We start from the raw sequence: 26,148 nt of genomic DNA, 5'->3' as shown, positions 1-26,148 counted from the left end.
AAGGACATATCAGTAAATATGCATTGGTACACACAGCATGCCTTCCACAGCAGTTTCAAGAACATTCATATGCATATCAGTACGATATGATTCTCCAACCTAAGGCTAGTAAAGTAATCAAGGTCTTACTCTACGAGTGAGGTTTAAAGCTCTTGCACCAGGTTTCCCAAGTGTTATCAAATTTGTGGCAATTTAGGTTGTTGATGGCTAGGAGGCGTTCAAATGTGTGGTATCTATTAACTAGGGTGTGTACGTCAGAAACATTAATGGCCTGGGTGTTTTTCCAATGTTGTAGGATGAGATTCCTAGTAGCCAGTAGGATATGGGTAACAACTGGTCTGTCTCCCGGGGGGAAATTATTGATACCTATGTGCAGTAAAGCCAGGGCAGGATTGGGGGATGTTAGAATACCTGTGAGGGATGAGATAAGGCGGAATACATTATTCCACAAGCTAGTTAGGCTGGGGCATTCCCATAGCATGTGTAGTAGATTGCCAATTTGACCACAATTTCTCCAACACAGTGGTGATGATCCTGAAAAGAAAGTGGCGATTCTAACTGGTGTATAATGCCATCTATTGAGAATTTTAAGGGTCATTTCCCAATGTGAAACACAGTGAGAAGCTTGGTGAATAGACTGGAAAGCTTGAGACCATTGTTCGTTAGTGAAATTGGTGGATAAATCTCTCTCCCAGCGTTTAAGGTTCGGTGTTTTATGGAAAGATGTTTTATCCTGGAAGAGATTATAGAAGAGAGTGATGCCTTTAATAGAATGTTGGGCAGTAGAGTAGAAATGCCATACTTTAGGGGGTAGGAATAACTCAGGGAGTGGATGTGTCCTCAAATAGTGGGAGATGCGGAGACAGGAGAACCATAATGTGGTCGGAAGCTTAAATTCCTTCATAATGCTGTCAGCAGACTTTGGTTGGCCATTGGTAAACAGTGTTGACATGGAAAGGGCTCCTCCCGCCTTCAACTGTACCGTCGAAAGCAGGGGGAGTTTTGCCTCCAGTATTTCTATGGGGAAATCATAAGGAACAATTTGCGAGGCACTACAGTCAAGTTGGAGGAGGAGTCTCCATGCTTGAAGAGAGACCTGCACCGAAGGCAACATGTGTCCCAAAGGCCAGTTTTCCCACATATCACTCAGTAGAAATAGGCGGACATCAGTAGTCTACAGTAGTGCTTTTTCTAGGTCTACCCATAATGGTTGGTCTACTGGGAGAAACCAATGGCGGAGTTGGTCGAGTCTAGTGGCCCATAGGTAATCTAATAAGTCCGGGTATCCCATTCCCCCAACTCTTTTGTGCGGATGGAGGTTAGGACGAGAACATCTAGCTCTCCTACCTCCCCAAGTGAATTTCCATAAAGTTGTGGACATTTCACGAATAAAGCGCAACGGAATTGGGATAGGCAATGAACAAAATAGGTAAAGGATCTGTGGTAATATGGCCATCTTAAAGGCTGCTATTTTGCCTAACCAGGACAGTTCCTTTTTTGCTATCTCATTGAGTTGGTGGGACATTTTGGTTATAAGAGGACCAAAATTTGCCGCAGCTAATGTGGAAGTGTTATTGGTTATATTAATGCCTAAGTATTTAATGGAACCCTTACTCCAAGTGTATGGTAGAGTTTTTTGGAGAGTAAGTTTTGCAGAGTAAGACACCCCTAGGTCTAAGGCCGCGTACACACGGGCGGACTGTTCGCCCAACCTTGTTCGGCAAACAGTTTCATCAAACAGTCCGCTCAAAATTTGCATGAGCGGACTTGCCCACACACGAGCGGACTGTTTGACGAACAAGGTTGGGCAAACAGTTCGCTCAACTTTTGAAATGAACGGACTCGCCCACGTAAGGCGGAGGCAAATCCGCCCATTTCGAGCGCGTGTACAGGTAGGCGGGGCCCGCGAAGGAGACGTCGCGGGCTCCGCCGCCTGGAATGGGCTTAAAGGGGAACCCCAACGCCGAAAAAAATCGGCGTGGGGGTTCCCCCCAAGTCCACACCAGACCCTTGTCCGAGCACGCTACCCGGCCGGCCAGGAAAGGGGGGCGAGCGAGCGCGCCCCCCCTCCTGAGCCGTACCAGGCCGCGTGCCCTCAACATGGGGGGTGCCTTGGGGAAGGGGGGGCCGCGCGGCCCCCCCACCCCAAAGCACCTTGTCCCCATGTTGATGAGGACAAGGGCCTCTTCCCGACAACCCTGGCCGTTGGTTGTCGGGGTCTGCGGGCGGGGGGCTTATCGGAATCCGGGAGCCCCCTTTAAGAAGGGGGCCCCCGGATACCGGCCTCCCACCCTATGTGAATGAGTATGGGGTACAATGTACCCCTACCCATTCACCTGTGAACTAAAGTACAATAAAAAACACAACACAGAGAAAAAATATTTTATTGCACAGCTCCGGGGGTCTTCTCGCCGGACTCCTCCGCTATGTGTGTGTAGCTCTTTTGCTAGCGGAGGAGTCCGGCTTTCTTCCTCCCCGCCGCCGGCCTCTTCTCCCGACTTCGGGGGTCTTGTCCCCCTCTTCGGTTCTTCTGCCGGGCCACCGCGCCTGGTCCGGTGGCCCGGTCTTCTGTCGCCGTCTTCCGTTCTTCTGTCGCCGCCTTCGGTTCTTCTGCCGGGCCACCGCGCCTTCTTGTAGCTCTTTTACAGGCGGTGGCCCGGTCTTCTGTCGCCGCTGTCGTCGCCGCCGCCTTCCGTTCTTGTTCTTCTTCTTGTTCTTCTTCTTCTCCTGGAGATGTTGACTCGACGAGCTCTCCGGCCGGAATGCCAGGGACACGCTCCGCTGCCACTTATATAGTGACAATGGGGCGGTGTCACATGGTATATGTCACATGGGTTGGTCACATGGGTTGATGTCACATGGGGACTATGACATCGTAAGGGGGCGGGGTCACCATGTGACCAACCCATGTGACATATACCATGTGACACCGCCCCATTGTCACTATATAAGTGACCGCACAGCGCGGCTCTGGCATTCCGGCCGGAGAGCTCGTCGAGTCAACATCTCCAGGAGAAGAAGAAGAACAAGAAGAAGAACAAGAACGGAAGGCGGCGGCGACGACAGCGGCGACAGAAGACCGGGCCACCGCCTGTAAAAGAGCTACAAGAAGGCGCGGTGGCCCGGCAGAAGAACCGAAGGCGGCGACAGAAGAACGGAAGACGGCGACAGAAGACCGGGCCACCGGACCAGGCGCGGTGGCCCGGCAGAAGAACCGAAGAGGGGGACAAGACCCCCGAAGTCGGGAGAAGAGGCCGGCGGCGGGGAGGAAGAAAGCCGGACTCCTCCGCTAGCAAAAGAGCTACACACACATAGCGGAGGAGTCCGGCGAGAAGACCCCCGGAGCTGTGCAATAAAATATTTTTTCTCTGTGTTGTGTTTTTTATTGTACTTTAGTTCACAGGTGAATGGGTAGGGGTACATTGTACCCCATACTCATTCACATAGGGTGGGAGGCCGGTATCCGGGGGCCCCCTTCTTAAAGGGGGCTCCCGGATTCCGATAAGCCCCCCGCCCGCAGACCCCGACAACCAACGGCCAGGGTTGTCGGGAAGAGGCCCTTGTCCTCATCAACATGGGGACAAGGTGCTTTGGGGTGGGGGGGCCGCGCGGCCCCCCCTTCCCCAAGGCACCCCCCATGTTGAGGGCACGCGGCCTGGTACGGCTCAGGAGGGGGGGCGCGCTCGCTCGCCCCCCTTTCCTGGCCGGCCGGGTAGCGTGCTCGGACAAGGGTCTGGTGTGGACTTGGGGGGAACCCCCACGCCGATTTTTTTCGGCGTTGGGGTTCCCCTTTAAGCCCATTCCAGGCGGCGGAGCCCGCGACGTCTCCTTCGCGGGCCCCGCCTACCTGTACACGCGCTCGAAATGGGCGGACTTTCCGAGCGGGAACAGTCCGCTCATTACGAAAGTACAGCGGACAAGCCCACACACGGGCGGACTGTTCGCTCAAACACAGTTTCAGCGGACAGTTTTTCGGAATTTCCGAAAGACTTTGTCCGTCCAACTGTCCGCTGAAACTGTCCGCTGAAAGCCCACACACGAGCGGACTGTCCGCCCAAACACTGTTCAGCGGACAAGGTTGGGCGAACAGTCCGCCCGTGTGTACGCGGCCTAAGACTAGAGATTTAGTAAAGTTCACTTTGTAGTAGGATATTTCCCCAAAAGTGGATAACACCTTATGAGCCTGAGGGAGAGAGGTGCCTGGGTCCGTCAACATAAGTATAACATCGTCGGCAAATAAGTTGATGACATGTTTTTGACGTCCCAATGTAAACCCTGTAATATGAGAGTGTGCTCGAATAGTTTCTGCTAGAGGTTCCATCATAAGATTGAAGATTGTAGGAGATAGGGGGCAGCCTTGGCGTGTGCCGTTAGAAATATTAAATGGCTTGGATAATATGCCCGAGGAGTATACCTGTGCTGACGGACATGAATATAGAGCCATTATCGCAGTCACTATGGGGCCTCGGAAACCAAAAGTAGTCAACACCGCTTCCATATATTTCCAGTGAACACGGTCGAACGCCTTCTCTGCATCTATTGAAAGAAGCAGAGAAGGCGTTCTAGATTTAACAGCATGATGGACAATATCTATAATACGACGTGTAGCGTCAGAGGTTTGCCTCCCCCTCACAAAACCCATCTGGTCGCGCTTAACAATATGTGGAATTATGTGCATCAAACGTTTGGCTAATAACTTAGCATAGATTTTTATATCTGAGTTGAGTAACGATATGGGTCTAAAATTGGCGGGTGTGTTGGGGTCTTTGCCGGGTTTGGGAAGGGTCACAATATGAGCTCTCAGCATCTCAGGAGGAAAGTGTGATCCATGTTTTGCCTTTTCGAAGGCTTCTAACATGTATGGGGCTATAGTCTCCTTGAAGACCTTGTAATATTCATTGCTAAACCCATCTGGGCCCGGGGATTTACCATTAGGAGTGGACATTATAATTTGGGAAATTTCCCGAATCGAGAATGGATCATTAAGCAAGGATAATTGATCTTCCGTCAACGAAGGGAGGTTAACCCGTGCAAGGAAATTAGTGATATCTGACATCATGGGTTGGGGAACTGTGGTATCTTTATGTAAGTTGTATAAGGATTCATAGTAGTCAGCAAATTGGTTCGCTATTTCTTGTGGGTTGGTAATTTTGTACTGCTTGGTAGGGTGTAGGATATGCGCAATTCTAGTTTTCACACGAGCCTGTTTAATTCTGTTAGCCAAGTATTTCCCTGCTCTATTGGCATTTGCATAAGTGTGAAGTTGCAATCTCCGTAGATGTTTATCATATTGGTGTGTGAGCAGTTCCCTCAAAGTTTCCCTAATCTTGGATATTTCTGTAGCCAAAGATGGCGACGGTGAATGTTTGTTTTGAGCTTCCATTTTGTGAAGAGTATCTAATGCGTGTTGCAATTTTTGTGTATGTTTCCTTTTTTCCCTGGCTCCCAATTGGATTAGAATACCCCTCATGTATGCTTTATGAGCATTCCAGAGTGTAAAAGGGTTTGTATCAGGAGAATTGTTTATTTGAAAAAATTCTGTGAGGTGCTGAGAGATCACTGGGAGTAGTGTTGGTTCCTGAATAGTTCTAACATTACAGCGCCAGATGGGGGAGGAGGGGGGGACACCCTGTTCTTGAATAGACATTGTTATGACTGCATGGTCAGACCAAGTGATATCATGTATTCGAGCATCTGATATGCGTTGTAATAACCATTTGTCCGTCAAAAAAAGGTCTATGCGTGAATACGAACAATGTCTCTTAGAGAAAAAGGTATAATTTTTTTCAGTTGCATGTAAACACCTCCAGGTGTCGAACAATTCATGGGTATGTAGAAGAGGTTGTAGAACGATAGGTCTTTTGAGGACGGTGGATGTAGTGTCCAGGTTAGAGTCTGCAATTAGATTGAAGTCCCCACCAATAATGACCTGGCCGTACAGCATGGAGTGAGTCTTTTTGAATACTTTCTTTATAAAGCGAGTCTGATGTGAATTCGGTGCATAAAGAGTCACAATGGTATATGGCTTGGAGTTGATATCACCGGTGACGATGAGGTATCTCCCCCCATCATCTATGAAGGACTCCTTCAATTGAAAGGTGATAGTGTTCCTTATTGCTAATAATACGCCACCTTTTTTGCCTTTCGGGTTGCAAGCCAAGAAAACATGCGGATAGTCTCTATGACTGCAAGCAGGGGTTTTGTGAGTGTGAAAATGGGTTTCCTGCACGCAAAGTATGTCAGCCTTATGTGTGTTTGCTTCTTTCCATAAGGAGAATCTTTTGGCAGGGTGGTTAAGCCCCCGAGCATTCAGTGACATGCAGTTAATGGTCATTTATGCCGAGAAGGTGGATGTAAATGAGAGGCAATGCGGTGTTATCTACTATACCATGCGTAGTCCGTTGGAGACAAGCTTCTGTGGAAAACTCGAGAGACGTCAGGAAATCAGACAGGTGAAGGCGAGGTCGGCTGCTGTATGTAAAAAACAAGAGATAAAAACAAGACAGAACAAGAAAAAAGGAATGTAAAGTCATCATAAAAATGGGATCTCAAACTGATCCACGTGCAGTCGTAGCTGCTAACTGATGAACGGGGGTGAAAGGAGACTCAATAGGCTCCTAGTCGCCGGAGAGAATGAATGACTTCAGAAATGAGCTTATGAGCTGCCACCGGTGTGTTTCTTGCCATGGCGTTTGTGGGACACTACTTGCCATTCTGCGGGAATAGACCTGGGGTCTTGGGTAGGAGATAGTTGTGTATGTTGTTCAGGCAAAATCCCCCATTCCCTGAGCACAGCTATACCTTCATTCAGTGTTATGATGGTTATTGAAACACCGTTGTGTGTTACAATCAAAGAGGCAGGGTATTTCCACTTGTGGAGAATTTTGTGGTTCCTCAGGGCCTTAGTTATAGTAGCCAGATTGCGCCGTCTTTCCAGTGTGTGTCTAGATAAGTCAGGCAATAATTGCATGTCAGCATATTGTGATGGCAGAGTAGCAGCGCTGCGTGCAGTGTGGAGAATGCGTTCTTTAACGTGGAAGAAGTGAATCCTCATTAGTATGTCCCGTGGGGTGCCTTCAGGGAGATAAGAGGGCTTAGGGATCCTATGGATTCTATCAATTATCAGGTCTTGTACAGACAGATCCGGTATCAATGTTGAGAATAGCGTTTGGGCATACTGTAGAAGCTGAGATGGAGAGATTGATTCAGGGACACCCCTTAGTTTCAAATTGTTCCTTCTAGATCTGTCCTCAAGGTCTGCGACCTTGTCCTTGAGCCATGCGATTTCTTCCCCATGGGCCCTATGCGCTTCCACCATGACATTGTGAGAGGCTGCATGTTCTTCCAATTGATGTTCTATTCTATCCACCCTGCAACCCACAGCTTGCACTTCAGAGCGACATTGGTTAATTGCTTGCACCATACCAGTATGCAAAGCGGATCTGAGAGAAAGCAACATCTCCTTCAGCACAGTATCTGACACAGGCCTGTCCTCTGTAGGAAACTCTGCTATGGGGTCCGGCAGTCGTGAGGCCTGTGTTGTATGAGTGCCTTGCTGTCCGCTTACCTCCATGTCCAGGCTTGGAGCTGTGGGGGGGTTAACGGCGGCTTGGACTTAACCGGACTCCGGGTGGAAGGGCTGGAGGAGCCTGAAGTGGAGCTGCTGTGCCCTCCGGGCTGTGTAGCTGCCGCTGCCTGTCCTTCCTGGTCCGTGTGGCGCCTTGCGGCCTGGTGCGGATGGTGTAGCGGTTTCGCGCCGCCGCCATCTTGTGGCAGATCGCGCGGCCTGGTCACGAAGAAAGCTTGTAGTTTCTGGGGTTGCGGCGTGGTTTTCCTTCGCCGGGACATCCCCTCGGTGTTTAGGCACTTCGATCGCTACTGGTCGGTGTGGACTGGTTGCCGGTGCGCTCCGTACACAGCGAATCTCTCCGGTGGACGAGCGGAGCTGTAGACTTAGGCGTCCATCACAGCGCTCGGTCGGCCACGCCCCCACCATATCTCAAATATTAATCCTCCTATATAATTACCCTCATGAAAGCACTTCGAACTTGAAACATGCTGGGTACCGTTAAGCTTATACCGCATGTTGCTTAACTGAAAGTATTATTGGATACTGGAGAGAAACGACTCTGTATATGTATCTTCACATTCTATTTGCAAGATATTATGTTATGTGTAACTGTGTTATATGTCAGTGTATGTTTTAGTAATCATCATGTGATGATTTTTTTTTTAGTTTGGTTTTTCTTTTTTTGTATAATAAAATAATCTTTTAAGAAATTCAGTAGTGTTTTGCCAGTTTAAAGTCCCACTTTTTGGAGGGGTGCTCAACCTTTTCTATCCTTATTTCCATGACGGAGACTTGGGTTTGTGGGATATTATTACATCCCAGGATATGTGTATTTCTCTTTTTCTTGAAAGTATGCAGAGGATAGATAGATAGATAGATAGATAGATAGATAGATAGATAGATAGATAGATAGATAGATAGATAGATAGATAGATAGATAGATAGATATCACATATTCACCAATGTATCCCACTAGATGATGAGCTTTGCCAGGAATGCAGCTTGTTATACTACTTCAAAGAAAGGGCTCATATCTCATTTGTCCCAAAAAAACTTGGCCAATCAGATTAGTAAGCACAGCATGTTTATAGTCAACTGTTATTGAGGCCTTTCTTTGAAAATATGTTAGAACTACCTTGTTGGCCCACAGTTAATTCCTCGCTCCTTTTTTTCACACCGTTCCTTGAAGATCTTACTTCACAATAATAATTTCCCGGATCCTCCAGCTGAGTTGATGGGATTACATACTGATGAGAAGAACCGAATTCCTGAAGTTTCTGTCCATTCTTGTAGAAACCAAACTGCAGTTCAATGTCATTTCTCATTACAATTGTATTACATGTTAGGATCGTTTGATTGCGTTCTATGTCCAAGTCTGGGATCATCTCAATTTCTGGCTGAGAGTAGAGCTCTGTATAGGAAATTAATATAACTGTAAGCATATAAGACAAGATCAGCATACAGAAGTAAAAAATGGTATGTATCTACCACAGGGTGGTCCTGGGGATACATTACATAAAACACATGCCGCGTCCCGATATTTAAATTTAATAAAAAACACAACAATTAATGTTGACAATGATGGACTTTTTATGCATAAATATAGATATAGCAAAAAGAAGGGGGGTAATTTTAAACAATTTTTATTTAAAAAAAACAAACAGAATCTCAATTCTTCAGAGCATAATCTTTCACTGTCTAGTATATTGTAAGTACATCACATTTTACATATAGTCCCATAGGCATCCAACTTAGGGGCATCAAGGAACAAAAACCATCAATACAAAAAATACAGTTTATACAGACAGTGTATCATAGACGACGGTTCAGAACGATTTTCCGACAACTTTGTCCGACCGTGTGTATGCAACAGTTTCGGACAAAATCCGTCGGACAAAATCCGACCGTGTGTACGGGGGCTAAGAGGAACACATTGGTTTACTATTTACTATACTGTGCATTTGTGAATTTTACTATATATACTTCCGTATACTAAAAAAACACAACAATTAATGTTGACAATGATGGACTTTTTAGGCATAAATATAGATATAGCAAAAAGAAGGGGGGTAATTTTAAACAATTTTAATAAAAAAAAAAAACGAACGGAATCTCAGCACAGCTGCCCTGGTGTGTGGCTAGGAAGATACTGAGGGGTGACTTTCTTCTTCTTCTCCCCCTCCTCCTCAAGGCCAGGTCGGAAGTTACTGGGAAATAGTTGGAAGATCACGGGTTATATAACCCTTCTTCCTTTTTCTTGTCCTATATCTCTGGAGTCTTCGCTTTCCCCTTGTGCCTTTTTGTATATGATATATTGGCTACACTACTGCCTGACCTCTGCCTTACACTTTTTTTTCCTGTCTGGCTATCCATAGGGAATAAAAAGTCATAACTCCTGATGAAGCGTTATTGTGAACGCGTAACACGTAGAGCATTTGAGTATCTCTGAGCTGATTTGTCTATGATACACTGTCTGTATAAACTGTATTTTTTGTATTGATGGTTTTTGTTCCTTGATGCCCCTAAGTTGGATGCCTATGGGACTATATGTAAAATGTGATGTACTTACAATATACTAGACAGTGAAAGATTATGCTCTGAAGCATTGAGATTCTGTTTGTTTTTTTTTAAATAAAAATTGTTTAAAATTACCCCCCTTCTTTTTGCTATATCTATATTTATGCCTGAAAAGTTCATCATTGTCAACATTAATTGTTGTGTTTTTTAGTATACGGAAGTATATATAGTAAAATTCACAAATGCACAGTATAGTAAATAGTAAACCAATGTGTTCCTCTTAGCCCCCGTACACATGGTTGGACATTCCGACAACCAAATCCGTCGGATTTTGTCCGACAGATTTTGTCCGGCGGATTTTGTCCGAAACTGTTGCATACACACGGTTGGACAAAGTTGTCGGAAAATTCGATCGTTCAGAATGTGATGACGTTATTTTGTTACGACGGGACTACGTTCAGGCTAGTAGCCAATAGCTTTGATGTAGGAATTTGATCTGAGCATGCGTGGCACTTTGTCCGATCGGAATTCTCTACACATGATAGGACAAGGTCCGATCGGATCATGTTGTCGGACAATTTTATAGCCAAGCTGGAAAACTTTGGTCCGTCGGATATTCCGATGGAAACAGTCCGATGGAGCCCACACACAATCAGATTATCTGACAACACGGTCCTATCGGACATTTTCCCTCGGAATATCCGACCGTGTGTACAAGGGCTTAGATGACAAGACAATGGCACCTGTTCTGCTCACCTTGTATCTGGATGTATAACTCTTTACTGCTCCTTGTGATTTTTTTGGTTGAAGACCTCACTTTACAGGAATAACTCCCAGAATGTTTTGTCTCAGCGGACTGGACTTCATATTGGTTAGATAAACTGAATTCCTGGACATTTTGTCCATCTCTGTAAAAAGCAAATTCCAGACCTGTATCAGGAATGAGTTGACTACGTTCTGTGTGACAGGTCAGGGTCATATTTTCTCCTTCTATCATTTCATTTGGAGTCATTATGATTTCTGATTGAGTAAACAGCTCTGAAGGAGAGAATAAACGAAACAAAAATAAAATAGTTGTAAAATATGACCTGTGTGAATGTGAAAAGCTCACTTACATGCTTTAGGGTTTCAAAAACTAAATTTTAACTGTAAATGTCTTGTGTATGGGGGTAACCAGATTTGGTTGTTACTTGGGTATGCTGTGCTTCTTGTCTAGGAAAATGTCATGATGGTGCTTGACTCCTCCTATTTTAAACAGTTGAGGAAAGTGGAAAAATATCCCAGGACCCAAATGGTTATCTCATTGGTATTGTTATCTTAAAATATTTATGTTGATCTGGATTAGGCAGCTCCTACACCCCAAAGGATCTCCACAACCACCTTGGCTTGCAATGTAATGTTACAAAAATGGAAATTGAAGCTCCGTACCACTGCTAGCATACAGCTTCATTCAAACAAAAGTTAGGGGGACAATCCAAAACGTATCCAAATCATTTTGTGGGTCCAAAAGCATCCCCTTCATCAAGGCTTTACTAGTAAAAATGTGAATAAACTGGAAGTGAACTGGACCTATAATAGTATTTCTTCCAGTGTGATTACAAGCATGGGTCTTGCTGGTTTCTCAAACCAGCTGCTGGAAAGACCTGTGCTTGTAATCACACTGGAAGAAATACTGTTATAGGTTCAGTTCACTTCTAGTCTATTCACATTGTTACCATTAAAGCCTTGATGAAGGTGGTGCTCTTGGACCCACAAAATGAGTTGGATACTGTGACAGACTCACCCAGGACGGGGGCTTTTGGAGGGGACTTAATGTTAGCCTATGGACTATGGGCCCTGGCATTTGAGGGAGCTACAAGCATTTAGGAAGATTTTTTGTTATGTAATGCAAAAGGACATTATTAATGAGGCCATGATGGTCTCTGCCATTGTGGGACTCATAGCAGATGTGTGTGAAAGGAATGCTGTTTAATGAGATCTGGAAAGTCCTGGGTCTCCTGTTGTCTACTAGTCTGAAGGGTCTTTCACCCAGTGTTGTTTGTGTTAATTAACTCTGCTATTGTGTGAAGGAGTTCTGTGTTGATATTATGTATTGTAGTTAGGGAGCTAGGAGACAACAAGGCTAGGACCTGAAGGGTGATATCACCTAGTCTGAAAATAATTAGTTAATTAGCTGAATTTTTGTTTCTGGTTACAGGTATATTGTTAAAGTAATATGAGCAGGAGGGGCGAACCCCCTCTTCAAATGTATAAAAGACTGTATTTTGTGTACTAATAAACAGTTTATGTTGAACAATAAAATGAGTACTGCCTGGTGTGTGGTTGTCAGTGGTTTGGAATATGTGATCTCTATATTCAGACTGGGAGGAAGCGGTAAATGATGAAAGCACTCAAGAAGACTGTGGGACGTTTCGTTTTTTGGATTGTCCCCCTGATTTTGGAGTAAGTTATATAAAGTAATAAATAATAATAAAGTAATAATAGTAGTAGTAGTAATAATAATAATAAAGTAATAAAGAAATAAAGTCGTATCTGGACCTCTTAGCAATGGTGTGGCGCTATAGTTTCCATTTTTTTGTTACAATGTACATTTTTGTACAAAGTGTATCTAAACCAAAATTTTTATTTTTAGTTTAAAGCGTTAAAGGGTTAGAACATCTGTCATGTTTTAATTGTTATTTCTCAAACCATATAGCACAGACATCCATAGGTAACCCTTGTGAAAGGTGGGTGCGTGGCTTTGCAATGGTACTGTACAGAATCCAGTGATGAAGAGAAAAACAGCACACCAAGCATAATCTGAATCAATGCTTGGTTATATTTTTTTTATGGCAGACATAAAATAGAGTCTGTTTTTCCATGGGGAAAAAAATATATGGCACTTTGATAGGTAGCCTTGTGGGGTACATATTAGACTTCAGATGGTGGTTTGACATCTCAGTAAAAATCCAATGAAGTTCTTCAGAAACAGATGTGCTCAACTTGGCCAAGCATACATGTTTACACTAGTGCAAAGGGATGGAGAGGAGTGCCCAGAGGGTCAATGGTGATTGGGCAAAGTTTTTTTTAGGATTGCCTATTCTTCCTGAGAGTGGTTAGAAATTGGTAGCTTCTGAAACCATAGACATTAGAAAATATTCAGATCTTCAAACATGCCTATATCAATTTTAAGCTTAAGAAAACCAAATGTGATAGAGCCACTGTGGCTGCCATTGTAATCTTTCTTGGGAAATGCTTGTTGCCTGTTTTTTTTATCTTCTTCATTTAATCAGTTGAAAGTCATTGACCTGGAACAATTGTATACAATTGGAGTTTTGGCTTCACTTGGTGCATACGTGGTGTGATAGCCAGGTGACTAGCATTGTCAGAAGACCATCAGCAATTGAATCCCACATATGTTCATTTTGGTAGGTGTCTTTTTAATAGATGACATTCCTTACAAAAACATTTGCTTTCATTTCCATAACATGTGTTACTGCCCAGTGGTCAGTTTCCTACACATTTACCATTTACTTCCAAGATCTCGATATGCCGCTCTTAGAAAGTATTTCTCTCTGGTCACCCTTACCAAATATTTCACTATATCTATCAATTCTTGATTTATACTTACCATTTATTTCAATGTTAAGCTCTTTACTTCTCTTCACTATCATTCTGCCAGAAACTTCACAGTAATATTTCCCAGAATTCTCCAGTTTAGCAGACTGGAATCCATATTGGTCAGAGGATCCAAATCTCTGAACATTCTGTTCAGCTTTGTAGAAAGAAAACTGCAGTTCTGTCTCTGGTCTGTACGGAGACACATTCGTATGACATGTCACAGTTACATTATCTCCTTCCATTACTGGAAATGGGGTCACCTTTATTTCTGGAGTTGCGAAGAGTTCTGTAAATTATAAATATCAAACAGTAAACCTCTATTATTTTAGCAGCACCCAAAGGAATCACTACTGTAGATTTTATAGGTTCATCTGTGAATGTTCAAGATAGTCTGTACTTAATTTATTTCCTCTACATTTTTAAAATGTGATGTTGCTTTAAAGGTGGTGAACACATTTTTGCTGATAGCCATGGTATCTATCAACAATTTTGTGCAGTTCCTTACAACAGGTCTGGAGTGAAATTATTTCCTGCAATCTACAGATTAATTATTTGTTGAGGGGCAATAAAATTAGACCTTAAAGCTAAAATCCTATTAAACATACTCTCACCCAGGAACCCTACCTCCCAAGGGTCTTTGGTCCAGTAATGTAGATTAATGGTGTAAGGTTTACCGGGAGGGGGGCGTGGCTACCGAGCTACCGCATGGACGCTTGAGACGATAGCTCCGTGCCACCAAGAGGAATTACAATGCACAGAAGTGTTCCTGCACGAAAGACCCTGCTCCAGAGTTTACCCAGGGAGGCAGACGACATACCGGGATGGCCCTCAAGCAGAAAGGTTTGTCCCAGTTGCAAAAACTGCAGTTTTTCCCGCGGACACCCCGTGGCCTAAGCCAAGATGGCGCCGGCGGCACCTCTCCCTCTGCCTCCAGCGGATCCAGCTCGGCAACTCCGAGCCCGGGATTGCAAGGTCGATCACACCGCCAGTCTCCTAAAGCATCCACCCCACTGTCTCTCAGCCCGCTAAGTCTAGACCCCGCATGGCGGCAGACCTTGACAAAGGGAAGTTGAGTGGAGATCAGGAGCCATTAGATGACACTAGAGAGCTGGCGGATACAATCAATTCCTTCCCCACATCTAATCAGCCTGTGTCGGACACTAAACTTAAAGATATGCTTGTCTCCCTACGTAGTTTGCTAGATACTGATATGATGGAGTGTATGAGGGGGTTTAAATCTGACATTAACGAACTAGGGGAATGAGTTGATCACGTGGAGCACAAAATAGGGGAGTTTGATTCTACATTCAATTCTCTGGTAGATGCCCATAATGAACAAACAGATGAGGTGGCCTGGCTGAAAGCAAAGGTCGCGGACCTGGAAGACAGGTCCAGAAGAAATAACATAATGTCCGGGGTATCCCTGAATCTATACCACCAGGGCAATTGTAGCAATACGCCCAGGAGCTTATGGGAGCTTTTCTACCTGACTCGCCTAGCTCGGACCTGGTGATTGATAGGATTCACCGCCTGCCAAAGCCATCTCATCTCCCAGATAACATTCCCAGGGACGTTCTGATGAGGGTCCACTTTTTCCCTGTAAAAGAGAGGTTCATGTCAGCCTTCCGCAACAACAAACAACCACCCAAGAGATATGCCGCTATATAACTCTTTGCGGATTTATCGCAATTCACTATGCAGAAACAGAAAGCTCTCTTGCCCATCACGAAAGCTCTGCGCAATCATGCCATCATTTACCAGTGGGGCTACCCATCCAAGCTGACTGTAACTAAATATGATCAAACATCAGTAATCAACAACCTCCATGAAGGTTTGGTCCGTCTTAGAATCTGGGATATAATTCCTGCTTTGAACAGTGAGACTCCAGCGACGACATCCACGGTAGAAACACAGGACGTTTGGCAAGTGGTGTCACACAAAAAGAAATCCCCTAAGCGCAATAATTGAACACCCGGATTACTATCTACACCTGAGCTTTTTGATCCTCTTGGCACAATGGAACCTTGAGTGTTCCACTTTCCCCCCGATTACACAATGTGCAGCATTGCTGCCACCAGATTCATGGTTGAATTGTTCTTTTTATGCATATGGCTTAAGCCACGGTTCTTTAACAGTTTTTTTCACTTATGTTGCTGTTTTTCTTTGTTCTGTTTTTTTCCTCAACCCCTTCCTTTTCCAATTAGAGATGAACTAACCTATGATGGAACTATCATTGGGTACACTCACGGAAGACCTCCAACTTACAGATCAACAGCTAAGATGGAGAGGAATGGTCCCTTTGGTCAGGGCTGGACTTACCATTGGGCTTGACTGGGCTCAAGCCCATGGGCCCCACCCAATAGTGGGCCCTTCCCGAGATACATAGCCGAGTGTACTCAATTCAGCTCAGTCAAGCCCAGTCCCGCCCTATGATGGACATAACACAGGGACTGGGTGTGACTGTGAGCCGAGCCGAGTACACTCGGCTACTCTCTGCTCGGGACTGGGAGAGGACCCGAGAGCCACCGAGAGCCACCAAGAGGACTCTATCTCGGGGGTACCATTTTTAAACTTTAAGTTGAAGTTTAAACTTCAAGACTGCAATGATGAGGCTGAAAATTACACTGGACAAGGCTGTAGATGGATGGGCAGGGCTGCAGATTGACATTGATAAGGCTGCATTGATGGGCATTTAAATGTATGTTTTTTTTCCTTAAAATTCCCTCCTAAACTTGGGGTGCGTGTTATATGCCGGCGCATGTTATACGCCGATAAATATGGTAATGTATAGAAGGTAGGGCCCGAAAGTGACTCAAGCCCAGGGGCCCCCACCACCCTGCCCTGCCTTTGGAGGTACGCTGACTATCACCTTGCTTCTCACTAATGACACTAACAATAGTATCATTTAATGTCCACTGTTTAAACCATCCAGTGAAGAGGGCCTCATTATGGAAGGAAGCCCAAAAACTCCATGCTGATGTGCTATGTATTCAGGAGTCGCACTTCATAAAATCTGATCCTCCTCCTTTTAAAAACAAAAATTTTCCACACGTCTACTTTGCCTCTGCACCGCAAAAATGGAAGGGAGTAATTATTGCCATCAAGGATAGTGTGACCTTCTCACATGAGTTAACAATAACTGACCCGGGGGGGGGGGGGGGAGGTATCTAGTTGTGGTTGGATCTCTCAACAACAGAACTTATACAATAGTAAGTCTGTACGCACCCAACTCCCACCAGATGGGATTTCTTAGAAGGACGCTTAAAAAAATCAAGGAGATGAGAAAGGGTGCTTTGATTATGTGTGGGGACTATAACATCACATCAGACTATACTGTGGACACTACTACCAAGTCCCGACGGTCTTTACCCTCATTACAATACCTACTGCAAGAGGAGGAGCTGTACAATGTTTGGAGGTGTCAGCACTCTAATGAACGTGACTACTCCTTCCACTCCTCCAGGCAAAACTCATATTCACGGTTGATATGATAATAGTAGATGTTGCAGGCTGTGTCCTCTTCCACCATTCATGACATTTCGTGGTCTGACCAGGCTCCAGTTTCGGTCACAGTGGTTGAGGAGAACGCTCATAATGTGTCTAATATTTGGAGAGCTAACTCCAGTCTGTTCCAGACGTCTACTCATGTGACCGCTTTAACTAAACAACTAAAATAATTCTTCACAATCAATAACAACTCTGTAGCAGACCCCATGATATTGTGGTGCGCCCACAAAGCATTTATTAGAGGAATTCTATTACAAACTAGTGCGAGGATCAAAAAACAAAGATCCCTTAGACTAGATCATCTATTGAATGATATAGGTTCATTAAAAACTCAAAATAAAGTCGCTGCGAGTACCGTACTGGCAAACAGACTGAACAGCCTCCGCTCTGAACTTAGACTTATGCTTTTAGAACAACATAACAAATTTATTGATTTCTTAAAATTTACGCACTATTCATCAGGAAACAAAGTTGGTAAACACTTAGCCCGACTCCTATAGGAGCACAGAGCCCACACAAAAATCCCCTATTTAATTAGAGCATCAGATAAGAGTAAACTATATAACCCTAAAGATATAGCAGATACCTTTGCTTTGTATTACTCCTCTTTATGCAACATTAAACAAGATGACAACACCCCGAAACCTAAAGAGAAAGCGATGCAATCATTCTTAGCATGTATCAATCTCCCAACATTATCACAAGCACAGCTGCTGACCCTCAATGCGCCTATCTCACAAGTTGAGATCCAAACGGCAATCCAATCCCTTCCACTAGGTAAAGCCCCGGGACCAGATGGTCTCCCTAACGATTATTATAAAACCTTTAAGGAAATTGTATCCCCCTCATTACAAACTATTTTTTTCTCAGGCTATAACATCCTCCTCATTCCCACCTGAGATGCTTAGGGCGTATGTTATCACCTTCCCCAAAACAGGGAAAAGTCCGGACACACCTTCCAACTTTCACCCCATCTCACTTCTGAATACAGACGTGAAGATTTATGCTAAGATCCTGGCTCAGAGACTCCTTCTCATTTTACCCACACTGATTGATCCTGATCAATCAGGTTTTACAACGGGAAGAAAAGCTTTGAATGCGACCCGTAGAGTCATTAATATTGTTCAACACGCAGGGACCTGTTGGATGCCTTCTCTGCTCCTTTCTTTGGATGCGGAGAAGGCGTTCGACAGGATACACTGGGGATACATGAAGTCTACCCTCAGTAAATTTGGCTTTGAGGGACCCATCTTATCTGCAATCCTAGCTCTTTATTCGTCACCCTTCACACAGGTTTATACATCTAACATTCTATCATGCCCATTTCTTATTTCCAATAAGGGTGCCCCCTGTCTCCCTCTATCTTTAATTTATTAATAGAACCCTTGGCCGAAAAGATTAGGTCCCACCCCAGTATCAAATGTTTTTCCTTCCAAGACAAAACCCACAAAATCAATCTCTTCGCAGATGACATTATTTTATTCATAACCTATCCATCCCAATCCTTATCTCATGCCCACTACATTTTAGGTAGTTTTAGCCGAATCTAGTACTACAAAGTCAACCACACCAAATCGCTCATTCTCCCCCTAGGCATACCATCAGATCTCCAAAGAAGATTGCAAAAATCCTTTCCCTTTCCCTGGAGTAGTGATAAAATCTATCTGGGCCTTCAAATAACAGCTGACCCACTAAAATTAGCTGATGCAAACTATCTTCCACTGCTCAATAAATTAAATATAGAAACTAAACGCCTCTCCAAAACTGAACTGACTTGGCCAGGTCGCCTGGCCTCATTTAAAATGCTTCTGCTCCCTCAAATCCTGTACATATTCAGCACATTCAACATCCCCCTGAAATCTACTCATCTCAAGACATTAAACTCCCTTTCTCATTAAGTATGTATGGAATTCAAAGAAACCAAGATGCTCTAAAGCCCTCTTAACTAAGCATAGGATATCAGGAGGTATGGGGTTTTTTGAGGTGCAGGACTATTTCAGGGCAGCTATGCTTACCCAAATAAAAACCTGGTTTGATCACACGTCAACTGCCCCTTGGCGTAACATTGAACAAACCATGAGCCCCACAGGAGATCTTCCAGCTCTGCTGCTCCTTGATTTGTGGAAGCCATTCCCTTTAAGACATTTGCCTTTAACTATACAAGCCTCACTCTGGGCTTGGAGGGACCTCCACAAACTTAGACCACTAGATACTAAAACGACGGAAATACCCACAAGTATCGAATTATTATCTAAAGCTATCCCCAATATTACTCTAAAAGACTGGCAACTTAAGGGTATTAACTACGTTGCTGATCTATTCCATCTTAAAACTTCCAATACTCTCAAAGTAGAGTATAACTTCCTACCCAGAGATGAATATAAATTCACCCAAGTCTCTCATTTTTTAAATTCCCTGAAATCCCAACGGCTATACTTACATGACAGTATATGGAAATTCTACACAACTCCACAACTTTCAGCACAAACGAGTTTTCACAAAATCTGCTCCCTATCAAAAATGGGAGGAGGAAAATATTTACACAACAACAATGGCGATTAGCCATCAACTCAATTTACAAAGCATCAAAATGTGCAAATCATAGAGAACTTTCTCAAAAAATAACTCTAAAGCCCCATACACACTATCAGATTTTCTGCTGATTTTTCTCTTCAGATTTACCAAAACCATGTAGTGTAGGGGCCTGCCTGGTTGCATACAAATTGAAACTCCTAAGGTTTGACCTCATATTATATGGTTTTGGTAAATCTGAAGGAAAAAATCAGCAGATAATCTGATGTGTGTATGGGGCTTTAGATGGTATCTTACGCCATATAGGATGTCTAAAATCTCGCGTGCGAACTCTAACTTGTGCTGGAGGGAATGTGGAGAGGTGGACACCATTAAGCATATATTTTGGTCCTGTAAGCATCTAACCAGTTTCTGGCACAGTATCTTCCACCTAATTTCCTCCATCACTGGAATGTTTACCTCCCCAGATCCGGGACTAGCACTACTTAATCTGGGAATTGAGGATTTCCCTCCACAGTTCCACGTGGTCATCACGCACATACTCTTAGCAGCCAGATCACTTATAACTTAAAAGTGGAAATCAGATGTTGCACCAAACATATCTGAAGCCATTACCATTACTAAAACTAACCACATCTATGAATCTCTACTGGCGAAAAGGTTTGGCTCGGGTGGGAAGTGTGGCGACTGAGGGGAAAATTTGGAGGGCAAGATACCATCAATATGAAGATAACTCGTTAAACTAGAGAATATTCTTTCAATTTTGGATAAAACAAGGTCCATCTCAAGCTCCAGTCCTGTCCCTATTCCTATCCCAACTCCATTGTTATTGTAAGTTTGTTGTTTTCTTTTTTTATTCAGGCTATTGTCAATTCGTGTGAGCAGACAATATGTTAAATGCCTACTATGTTTTACTGCTTTACCTGGCACATATTCCTAAACTTACAGGTATGCTTTGCTACACACGTCGTTTGCTAAAATGTTGATATGTCTAATATTACTATGGCCGGGAAATTCCCTGTTCTGTAGATCTTTTCTGTACGTTGTACATTTTATATACTTTTTGAAAATTTTCAATAAAAGTTATTGGAAAAAAAAAATGGTGTAAGGTTTACCGGTTCTGTGAACATAATAAGACTATCACCTATAGTTGCCACCTTTCTCTTAAAACAAGTGGACATAATGGCGCTTGGATGTCTCCAGAACTCAAGACACTTAGCTATATTCAGAGAACCAGAACTATCACCAGCAAACCTTCAAGACAAAGAGTTCATGTATCATGTCAGATGACTTCAAGGGCAAAACAACAACCAGCCTGTTGGATTTGTTACATGCAATTACTGCTGGTGTCTATAGCAGTAATCATTGTGTTCTGACCAACCAGGAAGGCTCCCTGCCAGCAGAACACAATAGTACTGTGGGAGGGATTACCCCATCAACACTGACTGTGGGGGAAAAAAAATCAAATAATCTATGAGCTGCTTAAGTTGAACTACAAGCAATTATGCAAATGCCGCCATCGTCACCATAGTAAATCTGTGATAATCAGTTGCTACTGTACTCTCCACATATCCAAAGAAGGGTTTCCATTTAGTATGATGCAGTTTGGTGCTACAATTAAAAGGAAATTAAACTTTCAGACTATTGTGGCACTGGCTAATTTTCACCAAGCTATACCTGCTTTCGCTCTAATTATGAAGAAGACATCTTCCTATGGCCTTTAGATTTGTTGTTGCTTCTATTTCTCAGCCAATACAGGTTTAGTACCACACAATTTAAAGCATGTGCCGCTAATAAACCTGGAAAAAAAATTTTTTTTTTTTAAAAACTGAAATTATTGGAGTGCTGTTGTAAACCACAACAGCACTCCAATTAATTTCACTTTTTTTTTAAAAAAAAAAAAGGTAAGCCAAGTTCATTGACCAGAAAATTTTTCAATTTCAAAGCCAAGTATGCCAGAATGTGCTGTTTTTGAGGCTGTTTGTGAAAATTCTGCTATTCTGTTAATCCACATACAGCTTTAAGACATCTCCCAACTGTAATTTAAGGGATTTGTGTACTTTCAACGACAAAATCCACCCCCCATAGACTTAAAGTTTGCCCATTTTGAGCAAAATTCACAAAATTGTTTGTAAAACACTCAAGAGAATGGTGCGCTAATTCAACCTGTGCATGAATCCCAAAAACTAGTGATTATCTGATCACCTATAAAACCTGTGAAAGCAATGGTATTAGATGTGGCGCTATACCTATGAAGTTCCCAAGATGGTATAATTAATATTGGCAAAAAATATAAAAAAGGAACATGATAATGTGAAGAAAATAATATTGAAAATTAATAAAAATTATAAAAATTATAAATAAATAAATAAGTGAATAAATGAATAAATATATATATATATGTGTATGTGTACTAATTTGATGCGTGTAAAATTAATTAATTAGTTAAATTTCTTCCTAATACATCTAGAATATACATACAATGAATAGTATCATAATCCAAAAAATATATACCATAAATTATTTCCTAAAAATAAACATGATAGTGAACAATAAAATGTGATAATCCGAACCCCACTCGGGGTTAAATAACTGTGATAAAGAAAAAAGAAAAAAAGGGTATACCAAAATAGGTGCAATATGGTGTGTTGAAATAAGAAATAAGTCCAGCTAAAGATTAGTTTATAAGTCCAAACGGTGCAAGGAAAATAGAAAGTTTCCACTTAGGAAATAATTTATGGTATATATTTTTTGGATTATGATACTATTCATTGTATGTTTATTCTAGATGTATTAGGAAGAAATTTAACTAATTAATTAATTTTACACGCATCAAATTAGTACACATACACATAAATATATTTATTCATTTATTCACTTATTTATAATTTTTATTAATTTTCAATATTATTTTCTTTACATTATCATGTTCCTTTTTTATATTTTTTGCCAATATTAATTATACCATCTTGGGAACTTCATAGATATAGCGCCACATCTACTACCATTGCTTTCACTGACATAATACCCCCTCTCTTTCTCTCTGGGGTGGAGATATTTAGTAGAGGCTGCTCATACCCATCTATACCTGCTCTTTAATAGTCAATAGCGCAATATAACCCCTCTTCTTTGACACCTATAAAACCTATCACTGCTGATACTACAGCAGCAAGAAAAAATTACTATAAAATGTGAATAATAAATAACACACAATAGTGTAATAAACAACGCAATCTGGTGATAAACAGTTCAAGTGATAACGTCCCACAAAATAATAAAAAATCTGGGATCCTTCCTTGGATAACCTTGCTCCAATATGTGCCACGCAGCAATAAATATTCAGTGATATAAACCACCACCTCTAGGTGAGTTGTCTGCTCATCTTAGGAGAAGACCCATTGGGTCAAATCACGCCTCTGGTTTAGTAGTCTTTAATAATCTTGAAAGGATGTTGAATTTTTGATCCTCTGTAGTTCTCAACAAGTGTTCTGGAAACTGCTCCTCTGAAGTTGCTCAGAGCGAAAAGGAAACATTCATCGTGCAAAGTTGCTTAAATAGATGTGTTTTTATTAAACATAAAAATGCCCACTCAAACAGCAGTCATCTTGTTAAAGAGGAAGTAAACCCTGATGAGTTTACTTTCTCTTTGATTCCCTGCAAAGGCAAAGCATAATGGACTACTATGCATCGCATAGTAGTCCATTATGTGTCACTTACCTGACACAGGAGCCAGCGAAGTCGCCGCTGTCCCCTGTAGTCCGCCGCATCCATCTTCTTGGTAGGGTCTCGCAGCTCCGCCACTGTCATTCGGCAAAGCCGAGATGATGTCACTCCCGCGCATGCGCACGGGAGCCGACATGCGCGGCAGCTCCGTCGTTGAGAATGCCGCGCTCAGTGCGCCTGCGCGCCGCTGTCTACGGCGCATGCGCCGTAGACAGCGGTGCCTGTTTTCGGGCAAATATCTCCTAAACCATATAGGTTTAGGAGATATTTCTTGGACCTACAGGTAAGCCTTAATCTAGGCTTACCTGTAGGTCAAAGTGGTTTGTAAGGGTTTACAACCACTTTAAATGCCTAAGATACTCATTTACCAAGAGCTTGCCTCCTCATCGCTCATCTTCTGGGTTTACTGAGACACCAAAAGTGACATCACCGGCTCCACCTGACGTGTTGTGTCACTGGTCACGTGACTTCTACAAGGGAATGGAGGTCCATTCCCTTTTGATGTTTAATAAAAACACATCTATTTAAGCAATTTTGCACGATGAATGTTTCCTTTTTGCTCTGAGCAACTTCAGAGGAGCAGTTTCCAGTGCACTTGATGAGAACTACAGAGGATCAAAGATACAGCGGTGTTTCCTTTCAGGATCAGTGGTGAAATTATAGGGGTCGTTGAGATCGCCAAGGCGACCAGGCCCCATGCTGCAGGGGGCCCTTGAGGCCCCCCCTGTGTATATCAAGGAGCAGGCGGCTGAGACTGAGCCGAACTGTAATTGGCACTGTGCGGGGAGCTTGGAGTCATCACACTGATTACAACTAAAGTGAAAGCAGTGTGTGCTCTTTGTCTCCCCCTACAGTGCAGTTCCTGGCAGAAAGAGGTAAGATAGAGAAAGCACTGCCGTTTTTGAAAAGACCTTCTGTATGTATGTGTGTGCATTTGTATGTGTATGTGTGTGTGTGTGTGTGTGTGTGTGTGTATGTATGTGTGTGTGTGTGTGTGTGTGTATGTACATGTGTATGTGCATGTGTGTAGATGGCAAGCGGGCGGGGGCACACTGGGAGCTTTCAAGGGCACACTAGCAGCATTTGATGGCACACTAGCAGCATTTAATGGCACAGTGGCTGCAATTGATGGCACGGTGGCAGCGTTTGAGGGCACAGTGACAGCGTTAAATGGACACAGTAGCAGCATTTGGCACAGTGGCTGCAATTGATGGCACAGTGGCATCATTTGATGGCATAGTGGCAGCGTTTGATGGCATAGTGGCAGCGTTTGATGGCACAGTGGCAGCGTTTGATGGCACAGTGGCTGCAATTGATGGCATGGTGGCAGCGTTTGGTGGGCACAGTGGCTGCATTTGAGGGTACAGTGGCAGCGCTTGACGGCACAGTGGCTGCATTTGATGATTTTTTTTCTAAATTGTTTGCGCACCCCCAAAAATTTTGAGCACCAGCCGCCGCTGTTTAGATGTATGTATTCACATTTTATGTATGCGCGTTTAATCCTGACCCCCCTCCCCATATTAGAGCTGGGCTAGTTCAAAAATATTTTTTTTTAATTTTTTTTAAAAACTCAATTCTCAATTCGAATCGAGTTTTTTTTTTTGTTTTGATGGACACTGCGCCAGTCCTGAGGAGCTGCAGGCAGGAGTTTTTAGGCGAGGCCGCGGCTTCGTCCTAGTCCTTGGGTCCGGCCTCGCGGACTAGGCCAAAGCCAAGGCCTCACCTAAAAACTCCTGCCCGCAGCTCCTCAGGACCGGTGTGGTGTCAACGCCGATCCTGGTGGAAAAAAAAAACATAAAAAAAAAATCGATTTGCTGAAAATTTGAAGCAATTTGACCTTTCAACTCGATTCAAGATTCAAATCGATTTTTTCCCCAGCCCTACCCCATATGTGTACAATCAGAACTGATTTTTTTTTCTTGCTTGTTCAAAGTACCAGTAAAAAAATGCTGTTCATCTGAAAAGCGATCTGTGCTCAGTAAAGAGGCAATATGTTGCCCCCTGACCACCTGTTTTAACCCCTTAATGTGATTGTAAAGGTTTCCGGTGACTGTCAGGTGTTTTTTCACCTTAATGCATAAGATGGAGGGTTTTAAATGCATCATTGCTATGCTGCAACGGCATGCAATGCACACAGTTGCAGGGGGGTTGCAGTGCAGCCCCATTCACCTAGGGATGTACTTAAAAGGTGCCCTAACTGGAAAAAGATTGAGAAACACCGACATTTTCCTCCTGCAGCCGCTGAATGCCTGTGGGAGGGAGAGGTGGAGAAGCGGTGGGAAATGGAGGAATTGGTTCCTTTACATGCAGCCACCCAATTGCAACCGGGCCCTGGAGTTCCGCCACCGAGCTCGGAGTACCTGTCAGGGGGGCCCTTCATGGTTTCTTGCATCGGGGCCCTGAAGGTTCTAGTTACGCCACTGTTCAGGATTATTAAAAACCACTAAACCAGAGGTGTGATTTGACCCAAGGGGTCTTCTCCTAAGGTGAGCAGGCAATTCACCTAGAGGTGGCGGTGGTGGTTTATATCACTGAATTTTTATTGCTGCGTGGCACATATTGCAGAAATTTTATCCTAGGAACCCCAGAGCAGGTAAGTATGACCTGTTTTTTATTTTTTGTTAAATTTACCTTTAGAATCACTTTAAGCTCATCTTGGAGGCACAGTACATATTCCAAGACATTAAATATTTACAGTC

At 43.4% G+C, this 26,148-nt stretch overlaps 1 protein-coding gene across 2 annotated transcripts in view; it reads right to left on the bottom strand.

Moving 5' to 3' along the window:
• LOC143958862 (high affinity immunoglobulin gamma Fc receptor I-like) overlaps positions 1–26,148 on the bottom strand; it is a 62,562-nt gene that overhangs the window by 10,768 nt on the left and 25,646 nt on the right. Inside the window, exons 5-7 of one of the 2 annotated variants that reach the window (XM_077467841.1) lie at positions 13,698–13,973; positions 10,844–11,125; positions 8,706–8,981 (exon numbers count right to left, since the gene is read on the bottom strand). In XM_077467841.1, coding sequence (XP_077323967.1) covers positions 8,706–8,981; positions 10,844–11,125; positions 13,698–13,973 — 834 coding nt within the window. The remainder of the gene's footprint in view (positions 1–8,705; positions 8,982–10,843; positions 11,126–13,697; positions 13,974–26,148) is intronic. The other variant, XM_077467842.1, reaches the window with a different exon arrangement.

This window comes from Lithobates pipiens, unplaced genomic scaffold (assembly GCF_037356315.1).
Source record: "Lithobates pipiens isolate NorthernLeopardFrog02 unplaced genomic scaffold, aLitPip1_a1.2 Scaffold_62, whole genome shotgun sequence".
NCBI lineage: Eukaryota > Metazoa > Chordata > Amphibia > Anura > Ranidae > Lithobates > Lithobates pipiens.
Note: the sequence above shows the minus strand (reverse complement) of the source record. Positions and strands in the feature narration are given on the sequence as shown.